The sequence below is a fragment of the Brassica oleracea genome, chromosome C4, assembly GCF_000695525.1.
Source record: "Brassica oleracea var. oleracea cultivar TO1000 chromosome C4, BOL, whole genome shotgun sequence".
NCBI classification, from domain to species: Eukaryota; Viridiplantae; Streptophyta; class Magnoliopsida; order Brassicales; family Brassicaceae; genus Brassica; species Brassica oleracea.
Window position 1 is genome coordinate 39,216,629 of NC_027751.1, and position 11,629 is coordinate 39,228,257.

Genomic DNA, 11,629 nt, shown 5'->3' on the forward strand with positions numbered 1-11,629 from the left:
ATTTATTTGAACATGTAATATATTTTTAATAAATGACTGTGTTGACAATATGACTCTAAAATTCATATAATATGATCTCAAGCTAAATAATTATGTTTTTTTGGTATAAAACCGAATAAACCGAAAACCGACGGTATATAAACCGAACCGAGCCGAAGTAAATATGGATTTAGAATGGTAGTTATATTTTACTAACCGAAATACCGAAAACCGAAAAAACCGAACCTAAACCGAACCGATATCCAGATTGAACACCCCTAATCTCACCAATTAATAGCACTTAAATTAAGCATGGTCTTGCATTCCCTTTCCTTTAGAATCACTTAGGATTGGTTCGACAATCTTTTATATTACAACATTTGATTAAGAGCCTTGAAAACTCCTAACATCGATAACCTAGGTAGACGGTTCCACAAGAATTAAAGATCTCATACTAGCTTTCGTATTGTCTTAGACTTATGTATTAAGTGTTGTTCATCTTGTTTGTGTTCAATCATGAAGTTGCTTTAACAATCGTTTGAATTTTGTTATCAATTTTTGTTTTCAGAATCTTGAAATGTTGATTAGCTTGACGACTTGTTTCCTCATATTTTATCGGCGGCTGTGGCGGAGGGAGATGCAGAGCCGCCACCACTTCCAGATCTATCACTCCATGAGAGAGGTGTTTTCGGGCTGCCTCTACCAGAATCTATATATTTCTTCAACGTAACAACAACGCCACCGCCACCGCCACCGCCACCGCCGAATCTTGAGGTCCGTGACCGCCGTTGACGTATTCCCCATTGCAACAGAAGAGTGGGCGACGTATTATCCTCAACTGTCTTCCCCCGCTTGCTTCAGTCGTACAAGAAGCTCTACAACCATCGATCTGGTCTACCGTCATCGCCGCCGCCACTCTCTCATCCTTGACCGGCATCTTAGCCGCTGCCGATGTGACCTTCTTCATCGACGCTATGCTAATAAAATGTAGAGCTTCCGCAGAAAACAGGAATCAGATACAACACAGAAGCGCAGCAAGAGAGAGAGAGAATGGCGAAGAAATTAAGTGAGTGAGAGAGAGAAGGAAGTTGAAATATCGATAAGGAAAAAAAGATAGATGGATCATGTATATTGTGACTGCCACATATTATTCGATAAGCTTCACGCAAATTGAATCCCACTCGTATACTACAAAGAACTGACACACTTTCCAGTCTTACAGACAACCCTACGTAGCTATATTACGACTAACGATGACGCCTCGATAGTAAGAGCATTTGCATCAATGAACCGGGTCATCATTTTAATTTTTTATTATTTTTTTTTATTTTTTTCTTTGACTTTTTTTTTTAAAAAAAAAATAATAAACGGATCAATCGCGGGCCGCCACGTGGCGTGGGGCCCGCGTTACAGGGGTGTTGTATCAGTGGAGAGAGCTCACACGAGCTGGGTTCACAATTTGTAGATTATTATAATAGTTTTTTTTTTGGGAATTGTGTGAACTTTATACATGATCCCTTAATGTTGGAGTTCTAAGTCACTCTTCACATGGGTATTAAGGTAATATCACAAGGTCTGTATGACTACTTAGCTAAATACAAAAGATCCCCGCATGATTACCTAATATATCTTCTGTCCCCGTTACTAGTCAGTGCAAATACTCTTCCTTCTATCTTATAAATTAACTAAAGAGGATGACAAAAGAAAAATAAAATAAAAGAATAACTAAAGAGAAAAACAAAACCTTAAACAGATCTTGAAATAAAGCTCAACTACAACAAATGAAAGCAATCAGGATAATCAAATTCTTGCATCCTCATATCCACCGTATGATTATGAAGCCATGCCGACTTTTCAAAATTAGTTTTTTTTGGGCCTTAAACAATAGGAAACTGAATGTTTATTTACTTTATTAATATTTTTGGTAAAGTAAGGTTTTCAATTATTAAGGTGTACAAGCAATAAAGCACGGTATTCAAGTTTATCTTATATACAAATGATAATCCGCGTCATGCGCGAAGTGGATTTATTTTTAAATATATTATATTTAAATATTATAAACAATATACATTTTGTTATCAACAATCCTTTTTACATTTGGTCAGAGGTGGGCATTCGAGTAACATTTAGTTCGGTTTGGTTCGAACCTTGTGGATTTGGTTCGGTTCGGATCGTTGCGGATTTGGTTTGGTTTTGGATTCGGATAACCTATTTATTTTTCTTTTCAAAAATTAAATTTCATATATAATTTAAATTTTTCAAAATATCTATAGAAAAAATAATATATAACATATAAGTTTGAATAATGTATGCCAAAATCTTAAACTTAACATAAAATTGGTTTAGCTTAAATATTTGGATAGGAAATCAACAGATTTTTTAAGTATTTCAGGTATTTCAAATATCGTTTAGCTATTTAAAACATGTATTATAACTATTTGTATATATTCCGAGTATTTTGGACAAGTTAAAAACATCTTATATATTTTCTATATTCTTTTAGATATTAAATTTAAAATAATTAATATATTTAAGTATATAATTCTGGTTCAGATATATTCGAATACCCGAAATATTTTGGTTCGTATCAGGTTCGGTTCCGGTTCTCTAGATTCAAATTTTTTTAACCCATTCGGATATCTAACCAATTTTGTTTAAAGTTCAGTACTATTTTTTTTTTTGGATCGGGTTTGGTTCAGTTTTTTGAATTTGTAATGTTTGCCCTATCCTTTATTTTTATTGTAACAAAATTTTAAACAAAAAAGATGATGGTTCACATTGATTTTGGATATGCAACAATTTTTAAACCAAAACACATTTTACTATGCACATGGCTCATTCAGTTAATCATTAAAAACTGTTATAGGCTCATTTAAAGAAAACAATGGGCAAAACTTAAAAAAAGTTATTATTTATGATTGTCAATCAACACTTCCATATAGTCTTTGTCGGTGTTGTGAAGAATAAAAAGGGGGATTAGGTTAGGAAAACAAATTTGTTGTGCAATCCATGTTCTCGCTAGGTGATTTTAATAGCTATCTTTTGTAAGATTTTTGAAAAATATTAATTAATAAAATCTTACACTAGCAAGTATAATCAATTGTTTCTCAATTAATATATATGAGATTAGAGTAATTACATAAATCAAAATAATATTTCTTGTTTATTTATAATATTTTTAGGGTAAATAAATCAAAATAATACTTTAATTTAGTTTATATGGTATATAATTAAATTTCAGTGATATTGACATAAATATATAGTATATTTTAATATAAATATTTATTGAGACTTCCTACTCATATGGTTTTCTTAACATTTGAATATTTGATGTAACAAAAAATTTAAACCATTAATCACAAAATTTTCGATGTGATATTTTTTTTATGTAAATTTCAAAATTAAAATATTAAGGTCTCAATACTTTTTCAATGCAAATTTAAAAAAAAAATATTTATGTGTTTTTAAATGGTACATAGTTTAATTAAATGATACTAACATAGATATACATATATATTTTTTAATATAAATATCTATTAAATAAAAATTCATATTAAAATGATTTTATGATTATTTGTATCTTGTTATAACAAAAAACAACTAAGCCAATGATAAAAAAATTTTAAAAGTGGATTTTTTGAAATTTTTTGGTAATTTATAGTCGTTTTAAAAAATTCAAAATATAGCATATAAGAAAAAAAATCTAATTTTTTATTATATGGTTAATGTGATTGTTTAATTTCTTTTAATAACATAAAATTAAACAAAAAATGAGGAATGATGCAAAAATTGTTATTAAATATTTATTATACATAATTATTAATTGGCATATATATGTTAATCATATAAAGTAATATCATAGCTTTTATTTAAGGGAATAGTACACGTCTCTTATATTTTGGGTTAATATAATGTTTCCTAACAATTAGATTTTGGACCTACAAATTATTCACTTGATTCTTATTTTGCCATGTAAGCCAAATTAACATTCTAATTAAGTGACACATCATTAGGTCTCTTTTATAATTAATACAAAATATATTGTACAACTTTTGAAATGATTCTCAATTAATATATAGAGGATTATGATTAATTATCAATGGGATTGAATCAAGACAAAGCAACTTTTAGGCAGATGCTAAGCCATTGGGGGATGCTGGAATTCCCATTTACTGGAAATATGTTATCGTGGGTAGAAAAGAGAGCATGACGAAGAACTGTTAGATGTCGCATAGACATAGCGGTTGGAAATGAGGATTGGTATGAAAAATGTCCTCATTCTGTTGTAAAGTACATGAGGTTATGGAGATCAGATCATCGTCCGATTCTAGCGGAAATTCTCACAAAGCCAACAAGGAAATCAAAGAAGTTCAAATTTGATAAAAGGTGGCTAGATAATGAGGAGCTGAGGTAGGTCATTCAAAGAGATGGAAATCTCCAGATCTCCCTCCGGACGCAAATATTATGGAGCATTTTTCGAGTTGCCGTAAGGCCTTGAGTCAATGGAGGAGACAACACAATTTTAACTCAGATCTGCTAGTAGAAGAACTTAAAGAAAAGATGGAGGGTTTGTACTCGAATAATGACGCTACGACTGAGGATATATTCTCACAAAGCCAACAAGGAAATCAAAGAAGTTCAAATTTGATAAAAGGTGGCTAGATAATGAGGAGTTGAGGCAGATCATTCTTGAGGGATGAAAATCTCCAGATCTCCCTCCGGACGCAAATATTATGGAGCATATTTCGAGTTGCCGTAAGGCTTTGAGTCAATGGAGGAGACAACAAAATTTAACTCAGATCTGCTAGTAGAAGAACTTAAAGAAAAGGTGGAGGGTCTGTACTCGAATGATGACGCTACGACTGAGGATATAGCAGCAGCTCTGAAAGAACTTTCTGATGCTCTTAAGACAGAGGAGATGTTCTGGAAGCAAAAAATTTGAGTTTTCTGGCTAAGAAAAGGTGACAGGAACACAAAAGTTTTCCATGCATTGACAAAGCAAAGGAGGGCGAGAAATAAAATTACACAGCTTTTAGATGCAAATGGGAATGTTGTTGAGGATGAGGAAGGACTGGTGGCCATTGCTACTAGTTATTTTCGACAAATATTTGAGTCGTCTAACCCAGAGGATATAGCTGATGCACTGTCTGAGGTTTCCACAACAATTACGGAGCCAATAAATAATGACCTTACAGCTCCGGTCACAGAATGGGAGGTCAAGTTAGCACTCTTTGCTATGCATCCAGAAAAGGCTCCAAGACCAGATGGGATGACAGCTCTTTTTTTATCAAAAAATTTGGGATATTGTCAAGGAAGATTTAACTCATATGGTTAATCAATTCCTTCTTGATGGGACGATGGCAAGTGGATTGAATGATACCAATATTTGTCTCATTCCAAAGACAACTAGGCCTAACGAGATGTCCCAGTTCCGGCCAATTAGCTTGTGCAATGTTTGCTACAAGATAATCTCTAAGGTCTTATGCCAGAGATTAAAAAAAGTTCTACCAGATAGAATTTCAGAAACCCAGTCAGCATTTACTGCTGGAAGACAGATATCAGATAATATCATGATAGCTCAAGAAATATTCCATGCCCTAAGAACTAAAACGAGTGGACGCAATAAAAGGATGGCGATTAAGACGGATATGAGTAAAGCGTATGATAGAATGGAGTGGGTGTTCATTGAAGATGTCATGCGAAAATGGGTTTCTCATAAACATGGATTACCTGGATTATGCGTTGTATCACTTCGGTCAAATACAAAGTGCTCATGAATGGACAACCCAGGGGACATATTGTACCGGAGAGAGGTCTACGTCAAAAAGATCCTTTGTCTCCTTTTATCTTTATTCTATGCAAGGAAGCGCTCGTTAGCCTTCTTAATCATGCAGAGAACCAAGGAAAGATAAACGAGAATGCGTGTTACACGCGCGTGTCCCTCGATATCCCACCTTCTCTTTGCTGATGATAGGCTTTTCTTCTGTAAGACAGGGCCCCGTGAATGCGAAGAAGTGATGAAAGTAGTCAGGAAATACGGACAAGCATCAGGCCAATGTATCAACTTTGAGAAATCCTCAATACTCTTTGGTAAGAGGATCAACGCAACTGTTAGACAACATATTAAAGATACACTTGGAATCCAGAATGAAAGAGGAATGGGTACATACCTAGGAATTCCAGAAGACATCAGCGGATCTAAATGCAAACTCTTTGCTTTTCTGAAGGACAAATTGATGCATCAAGTGAATGGATGGATGGACAAGTATATGACTATCAAAAGGAGGAAAAGAGGTTTTGATAAAATCAATCTTGCTAGCTCTACCGACATACGTTATGTCTAGTTTCTTGCTTCCATTAGCGATATGTGAACACCTCGCAAGTGTCATTGAACAATTCTGGTGGAGTTCAAACCCCCTCAAAGCGAAGAATTCACTGGGAAAAATGGGAATAGCTTTGCTTACCAAGGGAGGAAGGCGGAATTGGCTTCCGTATGATCCATGAGTTTAACCTAGCATTACTAGCAAAAAAACTATGGAGACTAGTTCAACACCCTGACTCTTTAGTAGCTCGAGTCCTGAAGGGAATATACTATAGATCGAGTTCGCCTTTACGAACAATCTCTGTAAGCAGTCCATCTTATGTGTGGACAAGCATTTCTGCGGCACGAAAGCCACTCCTTTTGGAGATTAGACAGAAAGTACATTCTGGATATGAGGTCAAGGTGTGGGAGGATCCTTGGATCCCTACAACACCGGCTGAACCTACAACCCCAGCTCTGCACCCGAACATGAGAGTTAGCGACCTCATTAATGGAGAATCGAAGGAGTGGGATGTTGGGCTATTGGATAATTATATTTCCCCTGTTGATATACCTCTCGCAAGGAGTTTGACCATAAGCACAACTCATCGTGGTGATACATTTTGTTGGAAGAATGGACAGTATACTGTTAAATCGGGATATTGGGTTGCTCGGAATTTATTGAAGGATGAGGAAGAAAAGGAGGTACTGGAACCCAATATAACTAAACTTCAAGCCTTCGCTTGGAAAATAAAGGCGCCTCAAAATATTTGTCGTCTTATATGGCAACTGATAACATGTCTGGTGGCAGTAATGAAGAATCTCATACGACGAAACATGAGATGTGATAACTACTGTCCAAGATGTGGAGGACCAGAAGGATCAGCCACACATGCAATCTTTCAATGCCCGCCAGCTTTACAAGCTTGGTCCTTATCAACAACTCCAACAAGCCCACTTATCTTCCCGGTTTAGAGCCTTTATGCAAATATGGACTATCTTTTCTAGAAGAAAAACAACATTCTCGAGCCTGAACAAGACAGCGACCCTTATCCCTGGATAATCTGGTACATCTGGAAGGCTATGATAAACTCTTTAGAAGAATAAACAAGGACCCATTGGAGTTTGTTCGATACACTGAGAGCGAGTGTCAAGCCTGGTTTAATGCAAACGAGATGGTACCATCAAATCCACAAGAACATAGTATGGTAGAACCTCAAGTCTTAAGCTTGAGTAATATTTGCATGATAGATGGGTCATAGACATCCACATCACGATTTAGCGAGTGTGGATGGGTCTGGATGGACAGTTTGGGCAAGGTACAACTTATGGGGACACAAAACTACATACGGCGAGAGTGTGCCTTGCATTCAGAATTGGAAGCATTGCGATGGACGATGGAGAACATGCTTCAGCATTCGACATGTCAAAATTTTGGAACGGACTATAAGGATTTAATTGCCATGATTAATGTGCCTCATGCTTGGCTAAGCTTTGCAACAGAACTGGAGAGTATAGAGACTCTGCAGATATGCTTCCCGGACTTCAAGATCTCACATATTCCATGAGCGCAAAATCAGATTTCAGACTCTTTAGCTAGGACCGCGAGATCTTTTCATAGAAAACTTTATTTTATTAGTTGTTCTATTCCGGTCTGGTTATCCAGACCACCTCTAGCTTGAGTAATAGAACAGCCGTTTGATGTCAAAAAAAAAAAAAAAAAGCAACTTTAGAAAAGGAACAAAAGTTAAGACCAAGAAAACAGTATATATTCGACTGAAAAAAAGAAAGTAGTATTCAAGTGAGATGTCGTTGGGTGCCGGGAATTCTTCTTATTATTTATATGCTCCACCGATCTATTCTCACATTCAGTCTTCATAGCTAGAAGCCTCGTGAGACTGATAGAGTTCCAAAGAAATGGCTTCTCAGTTGCTTTTGCCAACAAACACATTCACCAATTCATCCTTAGATAAAGTTTTCGTTACAGGTAACGTAAATGTAACATGAACTCGTTTGAAAAAAAAAGTAAAAAGAGATTTGTTTTTGTTTTTATTAATTGATGTTGAAGCTCAAGCTTCAAAGGTTCAATCTATGATGTCTTGAGATTGATTTTGACTTGATTAGGTGATGACTTTTTTTTTTTTTTTTTTTGATTAGGTGATGACTTGACTCTGAAAAGAAAGCCAAACCACGCAACAAGAGTTTCATATGGATTTAGCTTAAGAGCAAACGCAGCTTTGAACTCTAGTCATAGCTCATATGTTGAAGTTCCACGTCAATGGTACAATCTTGTTGCTGATCTCTCTGTTAAGCCTCCTCCACAGTTGCACCCCAAAACTTTCGAACCAATCAAACCCGAAGATTTAGCTCATCTTTTCCCTAATGAGATAATTAAGCAAGAAGAAACACTAGAGAGATTTATCGACATCCCCGAAGAAGTTCTTGAAATCTATAAGCTTTGGCGTCCAACTCCTCTTATCAGGTTCTTGTTCGTTTTTTTCTTCTTCTTCTTCTTATGTTTATGATATGCACTAACTTGTAGTGGATGAATAAATTAGAATAGTAAAAGGACTCAAAGAAATACAGAGTCCAAATCTATTAATACTAATTGTTTTTGCTTTGATAACAGAGCAAAGAGATTGGAGAAGCTTCTTCATACACCTGCAAGGATTTACTTCAAGTATGAAGGTGGTAGCCCAGCTGGTTCACACAAACCCAACTCAGCAGTTCCACAAGCTTATTACAATGCGAAAGAAGGTGTCAAGAACGTTGTGACGGAAACAGGCGCTGGCCAGTGGGGCAGTTCTTTAGCCTTTGCTTCTAGTCTATTTGGACTTGATTGTGAAGTACGCAAAATGTTTGATTCTTGCAGTGCTATCTTGAAAATTTAATCAAGTGTTTGTGTCTTTATCCTTTTTGCAGTGATATCAACTTCAATCAGTTTTATAGATTTCTTTTTTCTTTTATACTGTAGGTGTTTCAAGTGGCCCATACATACCAACAAAAGCCATATCGCAGGCTGATGATGCAAACTTGGGGTGCAAAGGTTCATCGATCACCATCGGAACTCACCGAGGCAGGTAGAAGAATCCTTCAGGCAGATCCATCAAGCACAGGAAGTTTAGGCATTGCAATTTCAGAAGCTGTTGAAGTCGCATCAAGAAACGAAGATACAAAATACTGTTTAGGGAGTGTATTTAACCATGTGTTGTTACACCAGACGGTTATTGGAGAAGAATGCATAAAGCAGATGGAAGAATATGGCGAAACGCCTGATGTGATCATAGGATGTACTGGTGGAGGATCGAATTTTGCTGGTTTGAGTTTTCCCTATATCCGGGAGAAACTCAAAGGCAAAATCAACCCTATTATACGAGCGGTTGAGCCCTCGGCTTGTCCTTCATTGACCAAAGGAGTTTACGCTTATGATTTTGGTGATACAGCTGGATTGACTCCTTTGATGAAGATGCATACTTTAGGGCATGACTTCATTCCCAGTCCTATCCATTCCGGTAATAAATGAACCTTAAATCCAAGATCTCAGACATACTAAAGTTGAAGGTTTCAGCCCATCGATGCTTGATTTCTTGAACCCTTTTTTTTTCTTTTGTTCTTCATTTATGGGTGGTTTTTGTTTTTATTTTTGATTTTTTTGTTCTTGATTCATGTTTTCCTTTCGGCTAATTTTTTCGTTTTTATCTATGATTTTTAACAGGTGGATTACGGTACCATGGGATGGCACCGTTGGTCTCACATATTTATGGACAAGGTTTCATGGAAGCAATCTCAATTCCTCAAACTGAGTGCTTCCAAGGTCGCCTACTAACTTTACACCCTTTTATATTTTGCACTGGACTGTAAATCCCAACTTTACCGTTGAATATTCTTGTAGGTGCTATTCAGTTCGCGAGAACAGAAGGGATAATACCTGCGCCAGAACCGACTCACGCCATTGCTGCAACCATAAGAGAAGCTCTCCGATGCAAAGAAACAGGTGAAGCAAAAGTGATACTAATGGCCATGTGTGGACATGGCCACTTCGACCTTGCCTCGTATGAAAAATATTTACGAGGTGAATTGGTAGATTTATTATTTAGCGAAGAGAAGATTCAAGAGTCTTTGTCCAAGGTTCCTCTTGTTGTCTAGCTCCAAGTTAAGCCCCATGTTCCAAACCAAACGGGTGTAATAAGTTAGGGCATTATCATGCCCTTTTAAATAAAGTGTGCCAGAGAGAGAGCATCAGTAATAGACACAATGTGTAACATATGAAAAGAACTTTTAATATCGTTTATAATTTGGTTTTCTTTTACAAGATATCATCACCAATCAAAAAAGACTGAAATGGTTGTAAAAAGATGATCATTTAGTTCGGTTAGAACTTAGAAGTTTGGTTTGATTCGGTAGAATTCTTAAAAAATCTTCAATTTTTGGTTCGGTTCTGCAATCGGTTACTTGGGTTATCTTCTTAAAAAAAAGAATTTATACCCAAACCATACTAACAACCAAACCGAATTAACCAAAATTTGAACCGAATTAACAAAAATTAATCAAATTTATCCAAAATTATAAAGAAATCTAACCAAAATAAAAAAATTCGGAATTTTTTTAAAAAAACGAACTAACCGAATTTTATTTTGGGTTAATTCGGTAAGATTATGTTAAACCGAACTAACCGAAAACCAAACTACCCAAATTTAATAACCCAAACTAACTGAACCCGCATGCATACTTTATAATATGACACTGCAAGACATGAAAATAAATTTACGGCTGAGTTAACAGATATAAGCTAATCGAATGACGTGATTCACAGTTATTTAAGCTATTATTCGCTTGCATCATTCACATAAGTATAGTAGACTGATGTTTTATGATTAACTAGTGGGCGGGTGAGATTACAATAAAATTATTTAATTTTATAAAACACTTAAAAATTGAATGTTTATTTTGAAGTTGTTTAATTGTTTTGTATTGACCATTGTGTGTGTTGTTGTTTCATTTTTTACCTTATACTGTAAATTATGGTGGAGTTTGGTTGTTTTGTCACGTATTGGAGGAATGCGTGCGTTTGTTTGTGTTTGTCGTGCGGTGATGATGTTTTCAGTTGATAGGTTTAATGTGGTGTGATGGGGAGGAATGTTTATATAACTTTGTATATGATTTGGTATTTATTGTTTAGCAAAGAACTTAACGATATAGATTTGTGAAATTTGGCTATGTGAGAGTGATTGTGTATATCTAATGCGTAGTTATGGGGTTCTGTTTGGGTAGTTACTGAGTTGCGTGAGAGTTTGTGGGATGTAGCCGGCTTGTTTAACCATGGATGTCTTCCATCAACACATGTGTTGT

General features: G+C 35.6%; 2 protein-coding genes across 2 annotated transcripts; both read left to right on the forward strand.

The window, feature by feature from the left end:
* Window positions 1-5,897: 5,897 nt before the first annotated feature.
* Window positions 5,898-6,323, forward strand: LOC106338856. Its single transcript, XM_013777738.1, has one exon. The coding sequence runs from the start codon at window positions 5,898-5,900 to the stop codon at window positions 6,321-6,323; it is 426 nt and encodes a 141-aa protein (XP_013633192.1).
* Window positions 6,324-8,103: 1,780 nt separating this feature from the next.
* LOC106339684 (tryptophan synthase beta chain 2-like) lies at window positions 8,104-10,572 on the forward strand. The gene is made up of 6 exons (XM_013778539.1): window positions 8,104-8,267; window positions 8,438-8,762; window positions 8,910-9,126; window positions 9,255-9,792; window positions 9,996-10,094; window positions 10,173-10,572. The coding sequence occupies exons 1-6, from the start codon at window positions 8,198-8,200 to the stop codon at window positions 10,424-10,426; spliced, it is 1,503 nt and encodes a 500-aa protein (XP_013633993.1). The 5' UTR covers window positions 8,104-8,197; the 3' UTR covers window positions 10,427-10,572.
* Window positions 10,573-11,629: the final 1,057 nt, after the last annotated feature.

Bases quoted from the DNA above. Each gene is read 5' to 3' on its own strand.
- LOC106338856 (XM_013777738.1), top strand. From the start codon at position 5,898: ATGCGTGTTACACGCGCGTGTCCCTCGATATCCCACCTTCTCTTTGCT.
- LOC106339684 (XM_013778539.1), top strand. From the start codon at position 8,198: ATGGCTTCTCAGTTGCTTTTGCCAACAAACACATTCACCAATTCATCC. The intron at 8,763-8,909 runs GTTCTTGTTCGT...CTTTGATAACAG, and splicing joins CGTCCAACTCCTCTTATCAG to AGCAAAGAGATTGGAGAAGC. The intron at 9,793-9,995 runs GTAATAAATGAA...GATTTTTAACAG, and splicing joins TCCCAGTCCTATCCATTCCG to GTGGATTACGGTACCATGGG.